The sequence below is a fragment of the Oenanthe melanoleuca genome, chromosome 3 (assembly GCF_029582105.1).
Source record: "Oenanthe melanoleuca isolate GR-GAL-2019-014 chromosome 3, OMel1.0, whole genome shotgun sequence".
NCBI classification, from domain to species: Eukaryota; Metazoa; Chordata; class Aves; order Passeriformes; family Muscicapidae; genus Oenanthe; species Oenanthe melanoleuca.
The window spans coordinates 63,328,950-63,355,650 of NC_079336.1; the positions used below are offsets into that span (position 1 = coordinate 63,328,950).

At 33.7% G+C, this 26,701-nt stretch overlaps 1 protein-coding gene across 9 annotated transcripts in view; it reads left to right on the forward strand.

The window, feature by feature from the left end:
* STXBP5 (syntaxin binding protein 5) overlaps positions 1-26,701 on the forward strand; it is a 101,604-nt gene that overhangs the window by 59,422 nt on the left and 15,481 nt on the right. For 2 of the 9 annotated variants that reach the window (XM_056486819.1, XM_056486821.1), the window contains exons 10-21: positions 1,012-1,166; positions 2,183-2,255; positions 4,448-4,595; positions 4,828-4,895; positions 5,905-5,945; positions 6,821-7,041; positions 8,560-8,738; positions 10,499-10,624; positions 11,114-11,265; positions 18,369-18,434; positions 21,801-21,860; positions 21,979-22,026. In XM_056486819.1, coding sequence (XP_056342794.1) covers positions 1,012-1,166; positions 2,183-2,255; positions 4,448-4,595; positions 4,828-4,895; positions 5,905-5,945; positions 6,821-7,041; positions 8,560-8,738; positions 10,499-10,624; positions 11,114-11,265; positions 18,369-18,434; positions 21,801-21,860; positions 21,979-22,026 — 1,337 coding nt within the window. Of the gene's footprint in view, positions 1-1,011; positions 1,167-2,182; positions 2,256-4,447; positions 4,596-4,827; positions 4,896-5,904; positions 5,946-6,820; positions 7,042-8,559; positions 8,739-10,498; positions 10,625-11,113; positions 11,266-12,660; positions 12,745-18,368; positions 18,435-21,800; positions 21,861-21,978; positions 22,027-26,701 lie in introns of all 9 variants that reach the window. The other 7 variants (XM_056486820.1, XM_056486823.1, XM_056486824.1 and 4 more) reach the window with 4 other exon arrangements.

Genomic DNA, 26,701 nt, shown 5'->3' on the forward strand with positions numbered 1-26,701 from the left:
CCAAGGAAGGTACAAATAAAGGGTAAGATTTCTACTGAAAGTGAGCAGAAAGGTAGATCAGAGGCAACTGATAGATATGCATAGTGCCTATTTTTCTTTCAGAAATATAATGTGAAATTTCAGACAATAGTAAGTAATCAGTAACTTTTATTTTTTTTTAAATGTATTATATTTTTAAAAAGGATTATGTCCTATTTCAAACATAAGCAGTATTAAAATGAGTGATTTGGCAATCAGGAAATAAGAAAATACCTGGTAAAACGAACAATATTTACTTCATCTTCTTTTTCAATAAGTGAAATAATAAACTGTACATTATGTGCATATTGGAAATATATGGACATATTTTAAAGCATGTTTCTGCAAAGGCTCTTTAAAAAAGTTTCAAGGGATGCCTCTAATCCCTTCTCAAGTCTAGAAGAAGCATCTCTGCTTTGCTCTACTCCGCTATTTGATTTTGCAGGAAGAATAATGTTTGACTAAGTAGCTTCTTGAGTTTTGTGTATGGTCGTAGGGGGAAAAATGGATAAAGCATCTAGAGTAAATATGTGATGTAACTTAAAAGATGTTATGTCTTTAAAGTTTATCAAGCATTTGGTTGCATCTCCAAGACAGTCATATTACTGTACAGCAAGTAAATGGGACTGTTTCTTCCTGATTTTGCTGGAGTGTTTTATGTTATGGAAAAATGGGACTGTTGGCAGATCTGAATCTGCAATTCAGTAGAAAAGAGAACTCTAAAGTAGTATAAAATTTTTTTAAAAATGCCAAGAAGTTATAATGATTGGTTAAATCAACAAATTCTTGGAGAAGATGTCTGACTTGAAGAGTTTGAATAAGACTTGAAATATATACGCAAGCTGTATACTTCATGAGAGCTGATTTGCATTATTTTTACACCATCTCTGCTTAATGATACTTCATTGAACTTATCTTAAGCTTGCAAAACCTGCCCAGTCTCTTTTAGCATGTTATCCTGACTTGATCCTAAATGCTTCTGCTTTGTTCCAGGGAGCCTTTCATCATTCTCTCAGGAGGCTTGTCATATGACACTGTAGGAAGAAGACCCTGTTTAACAGTCATGCATGGGAAAAGTACTGCTGTGCTAGAAATGGATTATTCTATTGTTGACTTTCTAACCCTGTGTGAAACTCCATATCCTAATGGTAGGCTCTGTAAAGATTTTTCTCTGTACCTTGACTTCTTATCACTGGAGTTATATCCCATCAGAATATTCTTTACTATTGTCTTTCTGTTTTATCTCTGGGGATCAGACTGCAGCAGCAACATCTGTTATCCCTATTGTCTGAAGTGTGTTTTGCTTGCCAAAACATCATAACAGACTAGCTTATTATAAAGCCAATTTTGCATCCAGAAAAAAGCCAATTACTCATAGCATGTTTTTTTTTTTTGTTTTTAATCCTAAAAGCATGTGCAGACAAAAAGCATTACTACTTTAGCTGTAGTTACTGGAGCAGATGTTTTCATCTGTGGATATTTGGGCACATAAGTAAGTCAGTGCTAAACCATGAGGGGCATTTTTGTATTATTTTAAACTTTCAGTGGCTTTATCCATTCCAATATTTAAATGGATTTCATCTCTAACCTGCAATCTCTCTTCTGCAGCAGGGGATTTCTTATCTTAGTTTAGGTAGTTATCTCAGATTAATAGTAGTATGATGATTACATTGGTTTTAGCTGTCAGCTTCCATCAGAGTATATAAAACTGCTTAGATTGGAATTTGAGATCTATCTGAAGGAGGGTAATTTAAACTTCAGAATTTTTTTCAAGTTTCTTATTTTACTGTCAAGTCAGCTGTCTTTTGAGCCATTTTGTAAGGAACTAAAACCCCGCTGAATATGAGGAAGAGCAGTTGAGGGGTGGGAGGATGTTACTCAGATATTGGCTCATTCTCTCATATTACCTGCTTATACAAGTTACTCTGCATGTTCATTTTTCTGTTATTTGAGCTGTTGAGAATATTGAATAAAAGAACATGATTTTTCCAAATTTAACTTGGAGTACTCAGGAGTCTGCGTGTATAAAATATCTTCAAAAACTATAGTAATCTAAGTGGCCTTCTAATCTCAGCTGCCAGAGTGCAAGCACTGATTCCATTCTTATGGCTGGACATATATGGGCTCCATTTTCCAGTAGATAACTTTTTGGTTTTGTTTTCAGACTTTCAGGAACCATATGCTGTAGTTGTTCTCCTAGAAAAGGACTTAGTACTGATTGATCTTGCACAAAATGGGTAAGAATCTTCTGTAGTCTTTTTAATCATTGGCTGCAGTAATCAGCCTACTGTTCTACTTTATAGCTTTTTAGTCTAACCTAATACCTCAGTGCATGAAATTTTGAATATTACATATAAAATTTCTTCAAATGAACTGACAATGTCTTATATCAACTTTTTTCAAGTTAATATATAGTAGATGAGTAGAGTACCATGTGACTTTTCCCAGGCTTGATTGACTGATCAAAATGATTCATAGATCACTTCTGCTTTTTGAGTATCACAGTTTATTTTGAACATGGTTCCTTGATGTTGTGGGGAGAGTTTGAAGTTTGGGAGCTTGCAGTTTTGAGGAAGGCAGCAGGGAGGAGAACTGATAAGATAACCCAAGTAATTTTGGCTGTTGTGATCACTTAAATATTTGCTGATTTTATTGCCAAATAAATTGCTACCTATATTGCTTAAAGTAACTCCATACTGATGCAATAATATATTATAAAATATATAAAATAAATAAATAAAATATATAAATATATTTATTATATATTTATATATAATATATAAAATTTATAATATAAATATTATAAAATTAGAATGATAACAGCTACTCCCTGGCTTACATCTGTGATAAGAAATTTTGCTTAAAAGAGTTATCCTATTGCAGTATTCACAAATAATACCTGCCTAAAACATTGAGTCTCTTGTTTCTTTGTCCATGGAATAGTCCATACACTCTTATTAGTGGTGATAAAAAATTCTAGACACTACAACATTTTTTGTAAAGGGTATTAAAATTTGTGATGCCAGTAACAACTAACTTTTAAGGCAACAGGAGCAGAGGAGTTAGATAAGACCTTGGCACTGTTCCTGATTAAAAATCTGCAATGGTCAATGAAGAAAAATCCTTGTGAAGAACATCCTTCTAGGGCAAAACAAAAACCTGTAAATATTGGTCCTCAAAGTCCGTGGTGACACCTTAGATAATGAAGACTCTATGGAATTTGGAAGAAGATCAAGTTTTGTCCTATTATCTCTGCACCTATTGAGCAATTTCATTTAGGATTTCTGAATGTTGCATAGTCATATGCTGTATCCAAAACTTGTTTATGATATAAAAATAGCATTATTTGTCAACATTCATATATAGTTTGAAGTGCCTGAAATTTGAAGTTATGTTAAAGCTTATTCTATTTCATACTAAAAAATCTTCAGCAGCTTGTTTTTACAATGGTCTTAGTTATGATTGACTTGCAAACTATTAGTTGTTTGACTGAAAAAGAAATAAAATTAATACCAAGAAAAATCTACAGGCTTCCTTTTACATTGTGTTCTCACAGGGATTTGTCCTATTTTGTTAAAGTTAAGCCTCTTCTGCATGTAATTGTTAAAATATTTTTTGTAGCTTTCCATATAGCCCTGTGTAAAGTTCCTGATGTGCAGAATGTTTTCATCTGTTGTAAATTTTTCCTTTAGATGGCTTGAGTAGCCGTGTCTTTACAGCTCTCAGAAAAGGAGAGATAAAAGGGGGAAAACAATGTATAACATTCATTTCTCTGGAGATAAATGTTCTTTGAACACAGATGCATTTATCTGTTAGTATTATTGACGTTTTTCCTCCTTAAACCTCTGTCACTTTTCAGACAGAGGTAGTGGTGGGAAGCATTTGTGTGTATGTACTTCTAATTGGTAACTGAGTGTTGCTATCTGTAATTTTCAGAACGTGATTTTAGAGTTGCAAGTAGATTAAGCAAAATTTGTCCATGCAAAATGCTGGAAAACTTTGTTTTAGTACAGTATGCTTTTACAAAATGAGACAGGAGCGTTCCTGTCTTTATCCCAGAAGAATAGACTGAAGAGTTAGAAATAAATTCATAGTTCTTTGTTACTACAACTGAGACTTGGCAGCTTAATTTTTTTCCACAGGCCGCTGAATTAGTACGCTTCTGAAAATATAAAACTACAGGGAACAGTAGTGTTATAGAAAAACTCTAAAAACTGTTCCAGCTTTAGATTTCATCTAGAGTACTACACTATAACATACTAGATGAGCAGTAAAGTTGCATAGTGTGTTTATTCATAGTCTAATTTGATATGCATTTATTTTTCTCTGTACGAAAAGAATGCCAGCTTAGTCCTTAGTATTTTACTTGTGTTCTGCACTTAAAAAAGTTTTCCTTAGATTAACAGTTATCCTCTTTCTTCCTTTAAAGGTATCCTATATTTGAGAACCCCTATCCTTTGACTATACATGAGTCTCCAGTTACCTGTTGTGAATATTTTGCTGATTGTCCTGTGGATCTCATACCTGCACTCTATTCAGTTGGTGCTCGACAGAAACGTCAAGGTTACAGTAAGAAGGTACAACATCTACTACACACATTTGTATTTTAAAATACTGAGAATCAGAAGCTCTAAATAACAGGAGTAACCATACTAAGACCAAAGCTTCGCACTGCTCAGCCTGCCTTTGACAGTGGCTAATAGTAGGGGAGGATATATGTGGCTAATGTCTGGGGAGGATCTGCAGTAATTAGCCTTAACTTTTCAGTGTATGATGTTTTCTTCCTCAGTGTATTTGTTAATCTTCCAGGAATGGCCTATCAGTGGCGGCAACTGGGGTGTGATCACTCAGAGCTATTCAGAGATAATTATTACAGGGTAAGTGATACCATAGTCATTAATAACTTTCTTAGCTCATTAAGTAGAAGTGAGAATTTTTTGATTCTCTTTTAGAACACTGTTTTCTATGAGTGGTTTGAGTGATTCATGAAATTATGATCACCAGACATGTCCTTGGCATAATCGTCATGTGTTAAGCAGAATGTGAAAGGGGAGGTAGAAATAAAATGATAGCAGGTGTTTCACAGGTATTATTATTGTTATTATGTGATACTTTGATAGTAAGCACGTGTAATCACAATATCTTAGATCAAAATCATCTTTTATTCTTTGATTTTTGCAAAATAGCTGAGTATTGTTTTAAAGCATGGCAGATCCATTAAGTAGTTACTGAGTTCAGTTCTCAAAGGGGAGCCAATTTTTTATCTCAGAGAGGACAAGCAAATACTTAAATCTGATCATTTGGAGACTGATCTTTCTAATACTACTGCAAAGAACGTAAGTGAAATTTAATTTTTATAACAATGCAGTGTATCACTGAAAGTGAGAGCGCTACTAAAGTGTTTTTTAGAACAGCCCATTAGCCCTAATCAGGGTTACTGTCACCTTGTACTACATATTGCAGAGACTTTGAGAGAGCCTTGAAAAAATATAGTCATCTGATTCTCAAACTCAAGGCTAAATAAACAAGTTAGGTGACTCATTAACAGTGGGATACTGTATATTTAGACATCTTTACAAGTGTTGCTCCTAATATAGGGCATCTTTTGAGAAACAGTGCATGGTAAGGTATGCCACAGTATTTAAAAGGGTAAATTAATATGGTACCGTGGGCTCATCAGGAAGTTGGTTTTCAAATGTTTTTCTAGTCTCTTCTGTCTAAAGCAATTGGAACACATGTGGGTAAAATACCAACTTTTAATAAATTGTGAAAATAGTGTCACTAGGAAGACAAATAAATATAGAATGTTAATTGTGTACTTTCTTATAGAGGTCGAGCACTCCAACTAATCATTTCATCATCTCATTATTCTTTTATATTTCATAGGCATGCTGATGGATCAATCAAGTTTTGGGATGCGTCAGCAAGTAAGTGTTTTCAGTAGAGATTTTTTCCTGTGTAGTTTTAGATTTTTCATCTTCAGTTAAAGGGTCAGTTACATTTGATATTCTACACAGCTCACAGTGAAAAATGCAGCAAGAATTCAAAGTAGAAATGGTTGCACAAAGTTAGATGTTTTAATTGGTCTAGTTGGAACTAACCTTACTCTTGGTACTTAAAACCTGTTTAAAGCAATTTTGGAATTGTCATCAGTTGTCTTTGAGAACTTGTGGAAAATTGGTGAGATTCCAAAAGGCTAAGGCATGTGTGGTTGTGGGAGGGAACAGATGCAATGTATATGTTTAAAAGCTGGGAGGAGGACTATTTGGAGTGTTACAGATCTTTAATTTCGGTTTGGAGTGGGTGTGGAGCCTGGGAGAGAGGAGGGGGTAAGCCAAACCTTGTTGATTGTGTGCTTAAAGATTCTATTCAGCATAGATCTGTCAAAAGGAGATTCTGTTAAAGATAGTTTGTTTCTAAAACAGATAAATAAACCTGTTAAGGGACAAATTGCAAGTATCCTCTTTATTGATTTAAAAAATTTGGAGTCTTTCTGATAGGACAGTCTTACCCATGAGCTAAAGAAATGTGTTTCAAATAAAACCACTGAAGTATGGAAGAGGAGAAAGGATGCTATAATTTAGGCTTTCCTAATCTTGTGCTTAGTATTTATAGCAGTAATTTGGGCCATTGATTAGACAATATGCCTGTGAAGTTTGAAGTCAGTATGACGACAGTTGATAGAAAATCTAACACAGAACTAAAATTCAGTTGAGAAAGATGCAATTCAAGAATTAGCTATATCAATATATTAGCTATATGTTCAATCAAAACTAATTTTTTTCTTTTTCTTTGTTCCTAGTAACGCTGCAAGTACTCTATAAGCTAAAAACAGCCAAAGTATTTGAAAAATCACGGAATAAAGATGACAGGCCAAACACAGATATAGTAGATGAAGATCCATACGCTATTCAGATCATCTCGTGGTGTCCAGAAAGTAGAATGCTGTGCATAGCTGGAGTTTCTGCACATGTCATTATTTACAGGTTCAGCAAGCAGGAAGTGACTACAGAAGTCATTCCGGTAAAGAGTTATGACTATTTTTTAACTTTGTGGGATTTAGCTTCAATAAGACTGTTCTAGCAATTTCTTTTTTTTGTCTTTAATTATATTAGTGAAATGGACAAAAATAATTTACTCAAAACAAATAGATGTTTTTGGAGAGAAAGTAAATCGTTATGAAATTCAACAAAAGTAAAATTAAAAAACAGAGTAATTAAATAAAAGTATATATTGCACACCAAGATACTGTTTTCAGTGACTTTTGGAGGTTTTGCAGCCAAAAATCATTCTTTGGTCTGTCAAAACAAGTAGTGGATCAAAACTTGGCTGTATCAAAAGTAAAATGGTAACAGAAGTGAATGAGCTATGGAGTTGAAAAATTTCAAAGCTTTGAGGGAGTTGATCCCTTGAGTCCTCATAATTACCATCTGTCCTGTCAAAACTTTTGCAGTATGGAGAGCTAAAAGAGTAGAAATGAGCCAAACATGCCCTGAAATCTGTTAAGAACTTTGCTTTGTCACTGTTTTATTTTCTATAAGATATAGTGGTTCTATTACAAGAGTTTGAGAAGTTTCTTGTTAAATCAGAAACACACACATGCAAATTTATGTATTTGAATGTATGAACGAAAACCTAACATTTAATTATAAAGTGTTGCCTATTCTAAGTAAAGTTTTAATTGTAATGTAGTTGGTTTTTTTCTCTCACCTCCTTCCTCCAACACACACACACCATCCCCTTCCTTTTCTGCTCACTTATTGTAAGTCTTAGTTTAGGGAACTTAGTTCTTTTGTGTTTTTTATGTACAAGTACATTCCCTTCTTAGGGAATAGTTTTTTCTAATAGTTTTTATGAATCAGCCTGGATGAAGCTAGCCTTCAGTACTCTTCAACGTTTTAAAAAATACTATATAGGTCTATGTTCTACACTTCTGCAGTCCATGAGCTAGGTTCTACTTTGCAGATAACAGTAAAACAGCGGAAAATTTCCTTTATACTGCACTGCAGTTAATTCTGATATTGTTACAGATGCTGGAAAAAGAAATCTAAAGTCATGTTGAACTTACAGTTCTTTAAATGTATGATTCAGTTAAAGGCAACATGAAACACTGAACCATGTGTACAGTGTTGCATCAGTAAAAATTTAGCTGTTTGTGTGGCTTTAGCTCTGTTTTACCATTCCTGAAGTACATAAACCAAGTTATCTTTGTAACTGAAAATGTGTGTCAGCAGAATGATTAAATGGGTCCAGTATTTAATTTCTTTAGATATTATGATGTGAACTTTTAAAAACTGGGAAGTATCTCAGACATTCAAGTTCTAGCATCTTCAGATATTCAGTCAGTAATAGTATGACTGTACTTCTGAAAACTAGATGCCTCTTTAAGTTACACTGATTATTAAACTGTTATCTTTCAAAAGATGGAAAAGTTCTGGATGTCACTTTTATCGCTACTATCTTCACTTGAACTTCATTTATTTCATATTCAGTGTTTTGAAAGACAAACTTTACTGATAATTTTTTTCCTTAAATTAACAGATGCTGGAAGTACGTCTCCTGTATGAAATAAATGATGTTGAAACTCCAGATGGTGAGCAGGTGCCACCTGTACCAACTCCAGGCACAGGTTCCAATCCTCAATCCATTGTTCCCCAGTCTCATCCATCTACTAGTAGCAGTTCATCTGATGGACTTCGTGATAATGTCCCATGTTTAAAGTGAGTATATTCTGTTGTACTTTCAGTGAGTCTGAAACATTGCAAGAAAATGTGATTAGAGTATATTTGCTTCGATATCAATACACATATGTCATTGCTGGTGTAAATGTTTCATTTTGTACAGCAAAGTTTTCCAAGTATCTGAAATTTGAGCTCTACTTTAATAAAGAAAGACTGCAATCCTAATTTTTTAAACGTCTTAACTTATTTAAAAAAAAAAAATCCTTTTCTTTTTGATTTACCTGATTTTAGCAAAATTTGACATGGATTTTAGAATAGCTATAGATGGTAGTGCCTTAGAGCAAACAGCTTTTAACAGCAGCAGTTCAGCCACTTTGATATCTTATTGTCCTTGAAATTAGTAGGAAAATTGATGTTTTGTGGTTCTCTTTAACTTTAGACCAAATATGTCTGAATCTGTTTGATCTGTTAGTGTTGCAGAGCCTTAAGTTTTAGAAGCAAATTTAAAGTGAAAATTCTTACAGATAGCTGAGTGCTGACTCTTTAGGCTTATAAATATATTTCTTTTAGAAAATCCTCCAAGGGTACAACTTTGCATTTTGGAAGCAGAGTTAAATGTCCCTTTGTCGTGGATCTTCACTTTGTGTGATGCCTAATAGTGCTCTCATTGTAGGTCTTTAACAAGTTTTTTTATCTTTTGAAATTGGGAGTTTTTTCTGCATGCTTCTTTTTGTGAGCTTTTACCCATTTAGAGAAATTAGTTTAAAAAGTCCATCTGTTTTTACTCTCCTACAATTATGCGGTTTCTGAGCCATCACCTTTTCTAACGGAATGTAAGAAATCTGTAATATGTATTGAGAGAAACAGAGTTAAGTGTATATACTTTGTTTTCTCAAGTTTAAGATCCCAACTTGGATTTTAATTATTTGAATGCATCCATCCAGAAAACAATTAATTCTGATGAGATTGCTTTATTTGGGTAAGAATTTTCAAATTTTATTTATTGTACTGAGTTGAGAGGTGTATTTCTGAAGGAAACTCATCTAAGCAGAAAAATTAGGAAATTCTAAACTAATGTAAAATATTGTCAAACCAAAATATATATTAGTGAGAATAAATAGGTTAAATAAGTGGAATTCAGGAAACAGGAGCTTGTTCTACATAACTTTGTCCACGTAAAAAATTCAAGACCTAATCCTTTCTGACTAAATTTTTTTGTCAGCATGCAAACAAAATCTTTACAGGAGTTTCAATCCCTGCAGTTCCAGGTTCATTGCATATAATTGGTCTACTATTACAATAATTGTTATTCATTTTGGTTTTGCCATATCATCAGCTTTTTATTTGCATTTATCTCAATACATTATGCTTCTGTTTCTGTTTTCATTATGCTTATTCCACATACACCTCTCACCCCCTTCCATTCTATAAATCAGTGTTCTTTTGGAAACTCTGAAACAAATAGGTAACACCTTCTATTTTAGACACTGATTGAACTCCTGTATCTGTTCAAGGAAATGCAGCACAATAGCACTGTTATGCCTTGTTCTGATGTTGGAAAATATGGAACATTTGTAATCATTGTTCAATTAATTTTCAATTAGGTAGTGAATCAAAAGAAGTGAATTCCCAGTTTCAGTGTGGCTTTTTTCTTCTGGTTGCTTTTATTTGCTTTTGATCATAGTTTTTACAATTTTCCAACCTTTTGAAGTCCAGCATGGTGTAGAATTTAATGAACTCTGATCCCATAAGGAAAAAAATGGAGACAGTGGAGATGCCATGTTTTGTTTACTTTGCAGAGTTAAAAATTCTCCTCTCAAGCAGTCTCCAGGCTACCAAATCGAGCTCGTTATCCAGCTGGTGTGGGTGAGTGGAGAACCTCCTCAACAGATAACCAGCCTAGCCATCAACTCAGCCTATGGCCTGTAAGTATATTCTAGGCAGTTCTTCTGTTATTCCATCAAAGTTGTTTAAAACTATCCATTAAAATTGAGTCTCTGTGTGTGTTCACATGAGCTGCAGAGCAACATAGAGGTAATCAGTTTCTTGTGCTTCTGGAAGAGTTCCTTTTGGGTTATGGCAGATAGATGATGCTAAAAGCAGAAGCAAATAGGCATCTTTCTTCCTCACCTTGCACTGTACAGCCAAAAGTGTCACTTGAGGCTCTGTGTCAGCTAGGTTGACATTCAGTAGGCAAGTACATTGACATTGGTCTGTTCTACTCAGCACCATCTTTTTACAAAAGAGCAGTTAATCGATACTGCACTCTAAAATAGTAATTTATAGATAAGTGCAATCTAAGATAATTCCTAAAAATTGGGAAGTATTAAATGCTGAACTGCAAAAAAATATTTGTATGGAACATTGCCAGCATTTAATTAGCATTGTCTTTCCTTTCACTTCCCTTTTTCCAGAGTAGTTTTTGGAAACTGCAATGGTATTGCCATGGTTGATTACCTCCAGAAGACTGTGCTCTTGAATCTAGGCACTATTGAACTGTATGGCTCCAATGACCCCTATCGCAGGGAGCCACGATCTCCCCGAAAAACTCGGCAGCCATCTGGAGGTGAGTAACCCAAGGTATATTTTAAGCTCAGAAGAAAGGCACAATTGGTCACCTAGTCTTAGTGTATATTCTTTGAATACCAACATTTTTCACTGTGGTTTTCTTTCTTCTTGATCTGTTGCTAATGTCATTATTGCAGCTTTGTTAATTCATCTTTCCTTAAAAATTGTTGCTTAGTGGAATCTACTGATGCTTTGTACCATTACTTATTTTTCAGTGTGATGTATATTTTAAGAAAAAATATAAATTTACAATAGATTTATGCAGTTTACATGAATTTACACAGCATGAAGAAGTATACTGATATTTCTGATAAAGCTAGTATCCATATTCCATGTTTATATAAATCCATTAATGTTTGTAGATAGCCTGAGTGTTTGCTGGGATATTTTGGCTTCCTGTCTTAAAATTTGACTAGAAATGTCCCTAATGAACTAAATCGTGTTATGTTGCCAATACTCTTATGTTATGCTTGACAGGAAAGCTTTGATTTAAATAACAAAATAAACTTTTACATACAAACCGGTAAAATAAATCTCTTTGAAAAAGAAAAAAAGAACCTTTTAAAAGCATATTTAAAAATATGCTGAAGAGTGTTCTTTTTCAAATAAAAAGGAAAGTGACCAATCAAAATGCAAAGCTTTTTGTAACCAAAAGGAAAATTTGGTATTTTAAAATTTTCTTCTTCCTGGCGTGTCATGGATACTTCTAAGTTATTTCAGAAAACAGCACCAGACATAATAATAAACTGTTCAAAAAAACCCTTCCTCATGATTGAGTGTTAGTTTCTTTAAGAGATCCAGAGTAAAGTCCTTGTGAGTTCTTCAGGTAATATTGTATTGAAATTTAAATGCATGTTTAAGGAGGTATTTTAGTAAATGGATGGTTTGAAAGAGATCCAGTTAATACCAGTCATCTTATTTCAACTAAGGAAATGGATCTAAAAATCATTCATATAGAGCACAGCATACACAGATGATGTCCTATCAGATAATTTTTTTCTATGAAATAATCTGTGAGAGAAAGAAATAGCTTTATTGTTTGACTGTGTTAATTTGTCCTGGGAGTAAAGGGCTTAAATTCTGCCTCATGCATATAGATTATAAACTGCCTTATGGAACTTTAAACTCATTTGTCTTTGTTTTCTTTTTCTTATTTTAATCCAGTAAATTGGATCCACATAACTCTGTGTTTCAACATGTCCCTAAGATGTTCATGATGAAAGTCCTTTTTGCTCATGAATATAGCCGTATTTTTTTTCATGACTTCTTATACTAACAATCTGCATGGCAATAGCATTTTAATAACCTGGTTATACAAGTTACTTGGCTGGCTTTTCTGTCTCAAATGTACTGTTAGTGTCTCCGTCTTTCCTTTTCTCATTGCTTCATGAAGGTATGCTGACTGTGGCTTCTTGCATGTGCGGCCTTTCTAACTTATATTCAGAGTCTGTGAAAAAGCTTCGCACCTCTTATATAAGTAAGTCATCTCATGGCATTCAAATATTTTTTGAACACCTGAACTTGATTTTTTTATTTTGTTCACTCACCATAATTATTTTTCTTAGTCCTTTCTAAGTAATTGTTTTACTTATAGAAACCGATTTCAATCCATCCTGCATCCATTGTATTTCTCGTTCATGATATCTTTAAAGAAACTTAAAGGAAAAAAGCAACCATAATAGTCTGTGTATTTTGTGGTTTTAAATAAATAAATCTCAATATCAAAAGGAGATCCTATCTCAGAATTTGCTGATGTTTGTAGAGCTAAGACCTTATTCACAAATTTAGTGGTATTTTACTAGAAATGTTCCTTGCTTGTTTCTCTTTCTGGCAGAAAGCACTTCAGAACTCCAGAGTCAGAGTATTAGTACCAATGATAAGAATAAACACTATGATTACAGAGAGATTCTTCTTCTAAAAGTGACAAGTTACTTCTACAAAAATGTTGTTTATAGGTGTTTCTGTACTGCACAGCCCTGTTAGGTTTCCAAGCAGTTTTGGAGTTCAGGTATCTGTGTGAGGAAGGTAAACCATCAGAACCATGAATTACCTAAGAGAGTCTGACTTACATCATCATTCACAGCATCCAAGAATCTGGAGAATGTAAAGCTAATTTTTTAAAAGCATAACATTGTTCCTCTTCTCCATTGCCACTTTTCTCCAGCCCTCAGGCAGAGGTCAGTAATCTCAGGCCTTTTTTTAATGAAGTAGAGTAGATTAAACTGCTGTAAAAATGGAGTTTAAAAAAACAAAATTGCAAAACAAACTTGAAATTCTAGTCTGTCTTAGTTCTGCCATTTCTTTTCCCCCAACAAGGAAAAAAATAAATACATCTCGGGATAGTCTCAATTGCCAAATAATGCTTTCTCTGTAGTCTTTCTTCCTCTACTGCCATGGCAGAAAAGGAGCTAGGCATAAAAGAAATGCCTTCACCTTAAGATGATAAAAACTGAAAACCAGGATGTGGCACTGATTGATTATTTTTTTGAAAAACAAAAAAGATGGGTAGAAATCCCAAAACTAATAAATATTGTAAAGCTGAATTTACTTGGACTATTCTATTTAGGAATAAGTTTTAACAAGTTTTCTACCCAAGAGTTAATTTCTTAACCATGTAATTCTCTTTCTCTTTTACCATCCTGACAGTATCTTGGTTAATTTGAGTTCATAATTTTAAAAACTGAAAATAATTTTTTTTAGTTATCGTTTAACATTTCTCATTTTTTTGTAGTTCTTTCAGCGTATGTGTTGCCCGGACTTCAATAATTGCTTCAATAGTTTTCCACAAGTAATGAGTCTGTTACATTTAAGCACTATCCTTTGATTTATTTATAGGATTAGAACTCTATGAGATAGTCAGAACATTTCGGATTTTACATTCTCCATTTCTTGGACATTTACTATCTGCATTTAATGTTTTCAAAAATACAAGGAGCTTATGCTTCCTTGGTTTTGCTTTGACAGATGTGCCTTGAATCTCTATCTTGAAAACTTTTTTGTTTTAATACTTGAAAATTATCTTTTTTCTAAGAATAAGATATTTTCAATGGGTATACAACTAATAAGCTTCAGGGTGTATTAGTACTTAATATCTAAATCTTCCTAGAAAAAGTGCTTTTCTATCTAATGTGGTTTGTTTAGAAAATGCTTATTGTTTGAGACAACAGTGTATTTAAGGATAAAGAAATCATACTAGCTTACACATGCATTCAGAACAACATATTGCTATTGTACATTCAACTACTTCCAAAAAAGGCAAGAAGGATTGGTTCTTCCGCATTAAAAACCCTGATATTCTATGTTTCAGCAGAAAATGTCAATTCAATAGATCCTCAGTTTCTGCCAACATACTTAGGATTTAATAAATTGTATGGCTTTAATCAAAAAATTGAAAATTTACAAAGGCTTCTTGTAAAAATTTCATAGAATAAGAGTTACATATCTTCTAAAATATGAACAGAAATGCGAGATTTTTTTTCCCTTCTCTTGTGTTGCAAGAATATGATGTATTTCTCTGTCATCTTATTTTTTCTACTCAGAAAAGAAATTCAGATTCCCGTCTTAAAGCAGCATCTATTTAGAGACAAGGCTTTCTACACTAGCTAGACTGTAAACTGTCATTTCAGGCTAGCTCTACAGATACAAGCTCCCAGTTGGGATCGTGTTTTGGAATTTATCAGTGATTCGTACCAGGTATACTACTCACATGTTTTGGGTGGCAATTTATAGTTTGTGAAGCATGCAGTATCTGTGTTTTGTTAAGGCCTGCCACACAGTGTCGTCAGGTGCTTGTCAAGGTTAAAAACAAAATCAACATTTGCCTTCAGAGTCTAAAAGTGAGAGGGGAGGGTGTAGAAAATCAGCTTTGGCCATGTGCCCAAAGACATGAAACGTGTAAGTAAAAGGTTTATAGTGTGATGAAAACTATACATGATGGAGGCTTACACTGTTAGGCAACTTTTGCTTTATATACTCTTTGCTCAAAAAGGCAGGAGTCATTAAATCAGTACTGATAAAAAATTGAGACAGGTCATAATTTCATAATGAAACATCAAAACATATGTAGCTGTTATTTTTTCCTGCTTAGTTCCATAAGTTCACAGAGAACATGAATCATAACACTTTTTTTGCAAATGACTGTTGGTGAGAGTTAGAAGATTTTATGTGACTTTTTGATTAGTGCAATATAGTACAACTCTTTACAAGTTACTATTTCTTGGTTCTACCAGAGGCAGTTTAGGTTTCTGACAAAACTGAAGCAGTTCTTACATGCATGTGACACTTTAAAAATTTTATTTTGCATCAAAAAGCTTTTTGACAGTAATCTATGAGTGATTCAAAAACTGGGGTTGAGAAAAACTGTAAGAAAATACATGCTCAAAACTCTTCTGGAGTTGCTTGGTCATGTTCTTTTCCCCATCCCCTTCCATGAATTATTTGAATTATTAACTTAAATGTCATAAGACTAACATCAGCTGTGACTGACATCAGCCAAGGCCGAAACTGTATCAGAAAGTTTGATTGTTGGGCTCAGGGTTTTGTTTTTTGACCATGTTTTTCAGGTTGCTTTTAATTCTAACTTTTATATCATATCAAGTTAGTTTTAGTTGTAATTTTTAATTGCACTGTTTTACGGTCAAGTTGTAGGTTTTTCTGAGATATGTTTGCTTAAAGCTTATGTAAAAAACTGACAAAAGTCTAATGAAACTTTATGCATCAGTCAATTTCAGCTGTAATTCTAGGGAGTTTTTAATGCAGCACGGTAATGGTGTCTTTAGTGACATTGTTGTTATAGAATGTTTTTTGTAGTTCTGAAACAGAAGTTCTTGGATCAATTGGCTTTTGTAATTCATAGCAATTTGCACAGATGCTATAAACCTGAAACCAGAGAATGTTTCCAGGAGAGCTGTCTTCTATCAGGATACCTGGGGTTTTAAGATGAATAGCAACATAATTTATTTTGGAATTTCTTCAGCTTGGTCATGGGCAGGCCCTCCTAGTTCACAAACTTAGGTCATTCTTGCTATACTCTGCTTGGTTTAATTACTAATACGATCATAGCTAAAATTGCTTTTAATCTGTTCCTGTTCCTTGTCTCTCCTAAGTAATAAGAGTAATGGCTATGAATATATCCAAGGTTTACATGCCATAATGATTGCCATAATGCACACTTATTCTTGTTATTAATTAAGATGTATATTAATCAAATTATGTCCTTGAGAGTTCCTACAAAGAATGTGTGCAGGTGTCTTCATTCTTGGCTAAAGACTATTGCTGTCAATTAATGAATGTTCATAGGAGAACTAGTACAAGAAATTAAGCTCTTCCTTCGAAGATAAAGAATTAATCTTTCTGGAAAGGAGAAAATTGTGTCCTGAACTGCATGTATGAATTTGTTTGATTTGCTCCTGAATGGGCAGATACTTCTAAGAGCACAGTATGGGTTTATCCTCCCAGCACAGGTATCATCTAGTTGTGAAAGCAACTTCAGGATTTAAAAAAAAAACAAACTTTTTACACAATCCTGTCTAGTTCAAAACACTTAATCTCCCATGCCTGTTTAAAACTCTGGTGTAAAACTATATTTATCCCATAATGCAATTTCATTGTTTTGTTGACAGACGACTAAATAAATTGCTCTTTTCATTCTCTTGTATAGTGGAAAGAAACACTTCCACTTGGAATTTCATTTGACATTTTAGAATTTAAATTGGTTCTAGGACTGTTAAATGTAGGGTTAACAAAGCCTTAAGGTCATTTAGCAATTCTAGTCATTGGGTTTTGGGGTTTAAGATATACATGCTCTTAGTAATCTTAAAAAAGACCATTTTGGAAAAATGGAACTGTTAATGTAACATACTTTCAATGTGTTCCATATTGATATGGGATTTCAGGAGAACCTTTTTCCCTTTAAACTATTAACTTTTGGTTTAGTATTTGGAAATTGTAAAGCTTTGATGGAGTAGAGCTGTTGTATTTTTGTTTGTTAACAGGCCTGTACAGATGCACCTGTGAATGTGTAGTGTACAGTTGTATAGACAGGCTTTCCATGTGATACCTTTGTTGCCTTAGCCATTACCACTCAAACATTTTGAGTATTGGAAATACTTTTGTGCATGCAAAGCCTTTTAATTTTAACAAATATTTCTTAGCTATTAGTGTTCAGTATTACATGCTTGTTTGCCTTAGTGTCACATAATGCAATTTCTGTAGGAAAGCTTCATGGTATAAACCTGAAGATGCATTACAAACCTTAAAATATCAACAAAATGACTTCTCTTAATTGTGGACAATCTTGAAGCGATTTCTTGTCAAAAAAGAAAATGGAAAAATTTCTTGTATACTTTTAATTTATGCAGTGGAATAATACTTAGGACCATTTTGAGGCAGCTTCCATCTTTTCCATCTGATTGTGTATGACTAGGTTTTGTTTCCTTCTCTGGAATGAAAGGAATTCGCTTTCAGATGTTAACATACTGCAGTTATTCAAATTGATCAGATTTGATGATGTAAGAAATTTAGTGAAATTCCTCCGTGCAAGGGAGAACACCTGTCTAAACACCCTCAAGAATTCCTAAGCATTCGTGTAACCCTGAAATGACACCAATAAGGAGTTTTTCTGGAAAATTAACTTGACAATACAAATCAGCAAATACAAGGCATATCACTGTAACAGTGGAAAAGTAGTTTAAAAAAGGCACTGTGGTTTCACACATCATATGTTTGTAATCTTCAAGACCCTCTTTTATATTATTTTCTTTTGCAATTACATTTTTAATACAATTCTGACTTTTTTCAAACAAATTATGTTTATGCTTAATATGTATCTGTAGCATGTAAATAATTAACTGTTCTGATAAAACTGTCTAGCTGAAAATATCATAGTTTTCATTGAAATTTATTGAGAGATTTTACAAAGAAAACTTTAGGAGGAAGAAGTGACTCTACAATTACTGTGGGTAATGTCAAAAAAGTAATATGTAACATAAATTCCATCACAACTGGCTTGTTTGTCTCTGATAAGAAATGAAGTTCCTGACTGCAGTGGAAATAAAAATATAATGGGAAGTGCATTTATAATTCACTGACTTTGTGTTTCAGCAGGTCTTTGTGATATAAATGAAGGTACAGTGGTGCCAGAAGACCGCTGCAAGTCACCCACGTCAGGTAATCATAACTTTCCCTGATCTTCAGATTGTTATTTTCCCAGAAGATTGCATTCATTAAATTAACACTTGCTAGTTAAGTAATTATATAAAACCTGTAGTCCTCACACAAACTGTTGAAGTTGTCACAAATTTTGCCATGTTGCACAACTGCATTTTTAAAACAAGGCTGACTTAAGAGATGCAATAAGAATATGTCATAAAGATGGTTGAAGATATAAGCTGAAATATTTATGCCTCAGGGAACATGCTGCACAACGGAATTTTGAAGCATTGACAAGAGATGCACAAATTCCTGTAATCGTTCATGTGATTGTGTTTCATATTACTCAAAAGTGGTAGAGATTATTTCTGAGTGGGTTTACTTGTGCTTCCTCATAAGTGGCAAATTACTATTTTTCTGTGAAATCAGAGGTCTTCAGAAACCAGCATCCTAAAAAAAGGAGGAGTTTCCTACTTAATACTCCTCCTACTGCACTTTTTTTTTTAATTTTTCAGTTGCCACTGCTGTATGTGAATATTGTAAATGAAACTTTGAAAATTTATTATTTTAACATTGGCTAGTTGAGGCTATAACCATGTAAATAGTTAATAATGAATGTCACTGTATAGTATTAGAATGAATAGTTTTTGTGGCAGCTAAAAATTGTCCCTTAACTTCGCTTACTGCTCTTAGAACTTTTGAAGATGTCATTTTGTTTCATTCAAAACTACTCAAGGTCAAAGGACTCAACTGCAGATTTAAATGAAATACTTAAAAGTAGTATGTAGTGTAAAATGCTAATCAAGATGGGAGTTAAAGATATGTTCCTTTTCTATTGTAGCCTGTATCTTTCAAAGCCAAATTGAAAGCATAACTAACCAAAACATTGTGTTTGTAGCTCTAGTAGAAATTTTAACATAAATTTTAATTTCGGATTTGGCAGTTGTCTTTTGATGTTCATTTTAAATTGTGCAAAATACTCCTCTAGATCAATGGATGTCATTTTCATTTTTGCTAGCGCTTTCTTAGAGTAAATTTGATTTATTTATAATTAAAGCAAAACCTAGCTGTGAGTTTTCATTTAAAGTCTTACCTGAAGGTGTGATTTCACAAGTCTGTGTTGCTAAGTATTGGCATGCTGAAGTCATCAACTTCAGTATAGCTTATAATGAAAGCATTTTTTATAGTTTTGATAATAAAGTGCATGTTTTGTATTTCATTTTTACATATTGAGACCAGTGCCTGTAAACAATTTACCATGCATTGCTGCAGTTGTAGTAAATCATTTATCTGTCAAGCTTGAGCATAGTTATCAATTCACTATGGCATTTGAACTGGGCCCACTTAAAAAGTCTGGGCTAAATCTATTTTCTGGTACAGTGCTATAAAATGTCTGCAATGAACAGCTACTCAATCATAACCTTTTATGTGTATCCTTTTTTCCCCCTGCTCCACAATCACCCAAATGTCAGCCCAAATAACTCCTAACTTGTACCACTTAAAACATTGTGTAGTTTAAATAAGAGGATTTCTTTCATGATTGGGTGTTGAAGTAGAGTAAAACTCACTTCTGCAACAGAGCAATGAAGGCAAGTCCAAAAATGAAAATTTACATTTATGGAAAACTCCTAAATTTAACAATTGGCTTCTCCTGCCTTCCTCCTGCTTGTTTGAGTTGAGTGTGAACTGAAGAAGGTTAAAAAATGGTGTCTAAAGTACCAAAAATAGTGAATGAACAAAAGATAGAGGGGGAATGCAACTGTTGTGTTCTCCTGTAAAATAGAAACTTCTAGTAGTGAGGTTGGGCTGTGCCCTGCCTCCCTCAATTCTGCCCTCTGCTCTCAGTGAATGAGATGAAGTTTATGGTAGACTTCTCAACTTTTTCTTTGAAAAAAATCTTGGATGCACCACCCTGGTATGGAAATAATTTGTTAATGTTTGTGAACTGAGAAGAACTTCAATTCCTTAGACTTGGTTTGAATATGATATCTTTTCTGGGTAAAAGCACAAGACTGAAAAAGAGTTTTAAAGTGACATTTAGCTTTCAGAGGTAAGAGAGGACCTCTGCAATTTACTGCAGAGTATTGGCAAGCTTGAAAAGAAGGAGGAGGCTAAATTTTAGGAAACTTCTTGCAATCTAGAGGCTTTCTAGTTAAGAGGAAAATACACAAACACACAATATTTGCATGTTACTAGCTCTAAGATTAGAGGATGGGACTGGCAATTGAATGCCTTATTGGCTTTCATTGTTACAATGTGATCTGTAAAAGGGACCAGTCACTGTTTGAACTGAAGTCTGCAATTGCTCAAATCCACCTTTCCATGTGCAAGTAAAGAGAAGTGGAAGGTAACTTCCATTAGACTTCCTTCAGTGAGTGGTTATATAGATGAGAGGACTGTGAAAGGGACTATACCTGCCTTTGCAAGTTGGGAGAGTATCCTACAGTTTCAGTAAAACAGAACTATAGAAATACTGTGAAAATACAGGAGGCATAGTCTTACCTCCTGCTTTTTCTACAGATGTCAAGCAGTAATAGGCTTAGACTCTGGGGGTGTTTAGCTGACCTAAAACATTGTACAGCATACCAAGTTTTTGTCTTCAGAAGTGCCAAAATGCTTGTGTTCTATTCTAGTTTTAAACTTCAACAGTATAAAATCCAGTTAAATTTGAAATTTTTTAGATTAATTGTTTTAATTTGCTAGCAATGTTTTAATTTCATGACAATGATGAGCCTGATGTTGTGCTTTGTTGCCATGATCAGGTTTTCAGGATTGAGATACAGAAAAATCCAGGTGGCAGTATTGGCTCAGAGTTGTCTGCAGAGTAATTGAAGAACAGTGGTCCAACAGTGATTTACTGCACTGGGGAAAAAAAAACCCAAACAGATTTATAAAACTTGTGTTTATTGTTACAGCTGTGTTTTCTGAATCATAACTTAGGCTAATCTCTGTGTCTGAAGCAATGATTAGTAGAGCCATTTAGTTATTCAGTGTAAACATTTGTTCAATGAGGGAATTATCTCTAGCAGTAAACTCACTGCAATGTGCAGCATTGTACCTTGCATTATAATTTCTGTGCCTAATTCCAATATGGCAGAATTCTGTCATGCCAAAGTATTTTGCACTTTATAATGTTTAGTACAGCTACAGAGAATACCAGTGTCAGTATTTGATATTTTCTTTGTATCTTTGTTAAACTCAGAGCTTGTATATATATAGTTTTATATATTATATGTATACATGTATTGTATAATAGATGTATACATATATTGTATAATAGATGTATATTTTATATGTATTGATATACATTTATTTATTGTGTCTGAGATATACCTCTTCATTCATGTCAAATGTATATACATCTCATTCTGTCTCCACTTGTAGGTTCTGGTTCACCAAACAATTCTGATGATGAACAAAAAATGAATAATTTTATAGAAAAGGGTACAGTATTTTTCTTTTCTTTAGTGTTATTTTTTCTTTAGTTCACCTTTTGGTACACTTAGATTGATTTTTTTTTTTTTTTTTTTTTTTTTTTTTTTAATTAAATTATTATTTACAGTGAAGACCAAAAGCAGAAAGTTTTCCAAGATGGTTACCAATGACATAGGTAGGAACTAGAAAAATTTTTCTCTTTCTAATCCAGTGCCTTACTCTATGCAGCACTAACCCAGCAGCAAAAAAAAAAGGCAAAATAACAGTCGAACTTCAATGCATTTTTTCATTCTTTGTGCTAATTGGTAATTCTGTGGGCTGCTTCTGTACTAAATACACTGGGCACAATAATTAAAAAATCAAGGGTATTGGTGTTTTTCTCTGATTTTACAATTGCACTTCTCTGTTTTTTCTGGATGGGTGAAATTCTAATACGTAGTAAGAGTTCCATCTATGGAAGTCACAACATGATTCTACTACTTTTGTGCTGGTTTTGGGAACATATGGCTGATACTATTTCTTTTTTATATGTGTTATTTGTGGCCATATGGTAACATTTTTATATGGCTGTGGTCAAGAAAGAGGTACTATCATGGTTTCATTTATTCATTTGGAAGAGGACTGGCTTGTATATATAAGTATACCCCACTGCTGTTCCAGAACTCTATTTTCTGCATCCAGCAGTGGCAGAATACCCTACCAGCTGTAGACTTGTGTCTTAGTTTGGCAACAAAATTGCCTTGGGATATGTTGTATGCAGATAGATTGAACCCTTTCATGGCTGGAGTGGTAATAACTCTGCTTCTGATAACTGGCTCCTTAAATAAATGAAAGCAAGAGGCTGTTTGATTTAGCTTTGGGAATGGGACTCTTCTTCCTTTACTGGGATATGGTTACTTTCATTGCAGAATCACTTTGCTAATGTACATTTTGTTTTTACGTAGCAAATTAGTATCTCATTGCAGGATAATTTCATTTTATCTCTTCAGTCAGTTTAGGTTGAAATTTTGTGGTAAAACTAGTTGCTAAGCTACTATTTCACAGGTTGTGTGGAAGCAAATCTTAAGACTAGGGAGGAAGAGTTTTCTTTTCCTGAAGTCTTCCTTTGGTTTTTCTGTTTGGCAAATTTTTATCCTAAAATATTAATCTCTTTCGTCATAATTCAGTATTTGACACAAAGGATCATTCAAAATTCAGGGAGACAAACCAAAGTATGACAAAATAATCCTTGAAATTTGAGGTACAGAATAAGAAAGTACTGTACAAAGGGCATATTTTTGCTTTATGTGGAGGCCTTCTTGCAATGACAATCAGAAACAACAGGGAAAATTAATTTTGAGGCAGTAAAAGTCTGAATATAAGTCAAGAAAGCAAATGCCTGTCAATAATACATTGTGTGAATTAATCTGTAAATTAAAAAGATATTGTCTTTTACCTGAGCATTAATACACCCCCTAAAGGAAATTCAGGGTAACTGGAACCTAATGTTCAGGTTGAAAAAAACATGAGAAAAACAACAGCTAATCTTGTGCTTGTTATGTCAGTGTCCATTGAGGTAATGTTTCCTTTTGTCTCTTTTGAACATAAGACACGCAGTCTTGTGCAAAATACATTGAAAAAGTGACTGACTGTGGCCTCTTTTTTTTTTTTTCTCTACTTCTGTTCAAAGAGTTATGTTAGAGCATTAATAAAGTGTGCTAATGAGGATTCTATAGAGCCATTCCCATCTGTTTCAGCTGGAAGCCTTTCAACTGAAAGTATTAAGAATGTTTTTCACAGCTAAAAAAAGCAAAACATTTATTTATAAGCAATGTGTTCTTCAGGGTGTAAGTTATACTGTGATTTGTGTAATTTGCACAGTTTATTAGAAGCTTAAAGATGATTATTTATTTTGCATTTTCCTAGTTTTGATTGGTTTGCTGTGCACTGAATGTGGTTGTTTCACTACCATGTTTTCTATAGCTTATCTGGCACGCTTATTCTAGCTCTTTCTGAACTTACATTCTAAGCTCTTCCATGTAAATAAAACACATTTTCTGTGTTAATAATTGTATATTTTTGCTTTTCATTGTTTTAAACTGAATTGACAACCAAATGTGCATGGACAATGAGTTTTGTAAAATATGTCACTGTCATTAACATCATCATGTTGTATGAAACAAATTGTTTGCCATCAGCTGTGTTCTCAGGGATGAGTTTGTATTTGATGTGTATGGCATGGTCATAGCTCTCTGCACTGGTGCATAGAGCAGTCAGTTTAAGTTCTTTCCATTCTTTGTGTGAAATACAACCTGCTAAATGTGGTGCAAAAGAGAATTAAAATCATTTACATTGGTAACTTCAGTTGCTGTTAATATCACTCCTGTGTTTGTCACATGGGAACAGGGAGCAAGGGAATACTGCTAGCAAAGTGAAGTAATTTCATTTCAGTGATAGGGCTGCAAGTTGGTAACATCACACATGCAGTTATAAACATGAAGCCATTGTCAATTTATCATTTTATTGCAACTGATGCAGGGCATCATCATTTCTACAGATTTCTACAGCTAGTGACAGTAACAAACAAGGTTTCTGTGATGAGTGAGAGAATCAAAAAGCTGTATAAAACTGAAACAATACCCCAAGTAAAAGTTTGAAACAAAAAAAAATAGCCCATATTAAAAAATACGCAAATACTTCACGCACCAACATTTCGATCAGTTGTTCTGGTTTGTTGTCTTCTTCTAAATACTCAGCTTTGAGTGCTTGTTGCTAAGGAATGGATAGTAAATCAAAGACCTGTTGTGAATGTGTTGCTTTTGGGTCATATTTCCCTTTTATTTGCATCAAAGATGAACCTTGAAAAGATTAAAGTTAATTGTTGCCTTGGAGATATTGAGATACTTGATTTAAGTAAGCTTTCTAGAAATTTTAGGAAGTACTATGGCCATTATTGAATCCACCCCATTCTCTTAAAAATGTCACATATTTGAAAGTATAAATAATATGCTGTGAAGTAATATAGAGAAGCATACTAAATGTAAAGGAATTTACAAAAAGAATGGGTAGGAAGTACTTATTTTCTAAGACTGTGTCATTTTTATAGAAAGACATTGGGATCCAACTTCAATGGAAGCAAAATCTTCAGCTGTTTTACTCATAATTTGGTTGGTTAAGTATTGGGCATGATGTAATACAAATGATTAAATATTATAGCTACAAATTGTGTTAGAAGTTAAGATGTAACAACCATTTCTGGAAAAACTTTTCTTTCTTAGTAAAGATGCCTGCAAAATATGGTAGATTTTAAAACCTTTATAACTGTTCTAGTGGCCTACATTTCAAGCACTTCTCAGGAAAATTGGTCTTACTTATTTCTTGCACTTTATACATTTAAAAATAGTTGCAAACAGTATTGGTAGAAGACTTAAGTCAAGTAGATTTATTTCCAAACTTTTATAATCCCTGCTGTTAGTACTGATGGAGGTTTCTCACATTTCTTACATTCTAAGTGTATACCTAAATTTTTCAAACATTGCTATAATAATTGACTGTTAATGCTGTTTTCATCAAATCAAATTTTAAGATGTTCATAATAAGTTCTTATTTTCCCTAGTGTCAAAGACCATTTCAATGTGTTTTTAATACTTTGATCTAATTTTGAATGTATTCAAGTATATGTTTTCTTACAGTTTCTTGTAAATTGGTTTTATTATTCTCATATGAATTTTAGAGATTTCAACATTTGTTAATTGGTAATGTAAATATTTCACTTTGTGTAGTTGTCAAATATAGAATAATTTGAGAACCTTGGTATTTAACAAATTCTAAGCTGCTTAGTTATTTGTCATGTGATGTTATGTGAAATAGGCTTCATAAGTTGTTCTCTTGGTTGTCAAAGCTCTAAGACACGTCTCCTTTATAATCTTCAGAATTTTATTTTAAAATAAAAGGAATGGAGGAGAAGTCACTGTATAGCTTTCAAACTGATGTGCTATACATTTTAAAGTATCAGCTCAGGATAACCCACTGCAAATGAAATGTAGCTTTTACTTGTAAGCCACAGCTTCCTGTTGAGAAGCCTTTTCAGGCTTCAGGTTTTCTTCACTGAATTGAAGGTTGTTCCTGCTATACTGACACATAACATGTTATGGGAAGGGCGTCTTTCGTATTTTAACACCTACGTTCCCAAGCCTGATTTGTGAGAAATCTCCAAGAATTCTTGGGTTTGGACAGTTCTCTAAGATGATACCTAATTATGTATATTGACATTTCTGTGTATTACTCTAGGCTTTCTAATTTAGAGAAATACTAAATGTAGGTCTAAACCCAGGCAAATCAGTCACTGTTGCCTTGAGCAGCAGTGTGCCAGGAGGAGCACAACAGCATCCAGGTCTCTGTGTCCTTGTATTGCACAGTCTGGGCTGTAAATGCTGCAGCAGCCACCACCCCCAAGAGAGATATTGAACTCTGATATCACAGCTACTATTTGAAGTCAGCCATGTGCAGCAGGAACAGTCCGCATCACCTCTGTCTGTTGTACAGCTGGAGTGAAAAGCCTGACACTGAATGTTCTCTCTGTAGATCTCCATCCTGTATCTTCCATTTTTCTTATTTATGTCTTTTGCTTTGTTCAAGGTGTCTAGCATGTTGCTGGTTTTCATCTGAGGCATAAAAAAACCTGAATTTATCAAAAATTTTAAAACTTAAGCCAATGCGAATACAAGCAGGGTGTTCTTTTTTTTTTTTTTTTTTTTTTTTTTTTTTTTTTTAATACTGAGAATGTTAGTTGAAAAGGGCTTTGCTGGTGAAATATTCCTATTTTCTTACTGCATGTTTAGGCTTTTTTTTTTTTAAACACAAGATGGCAC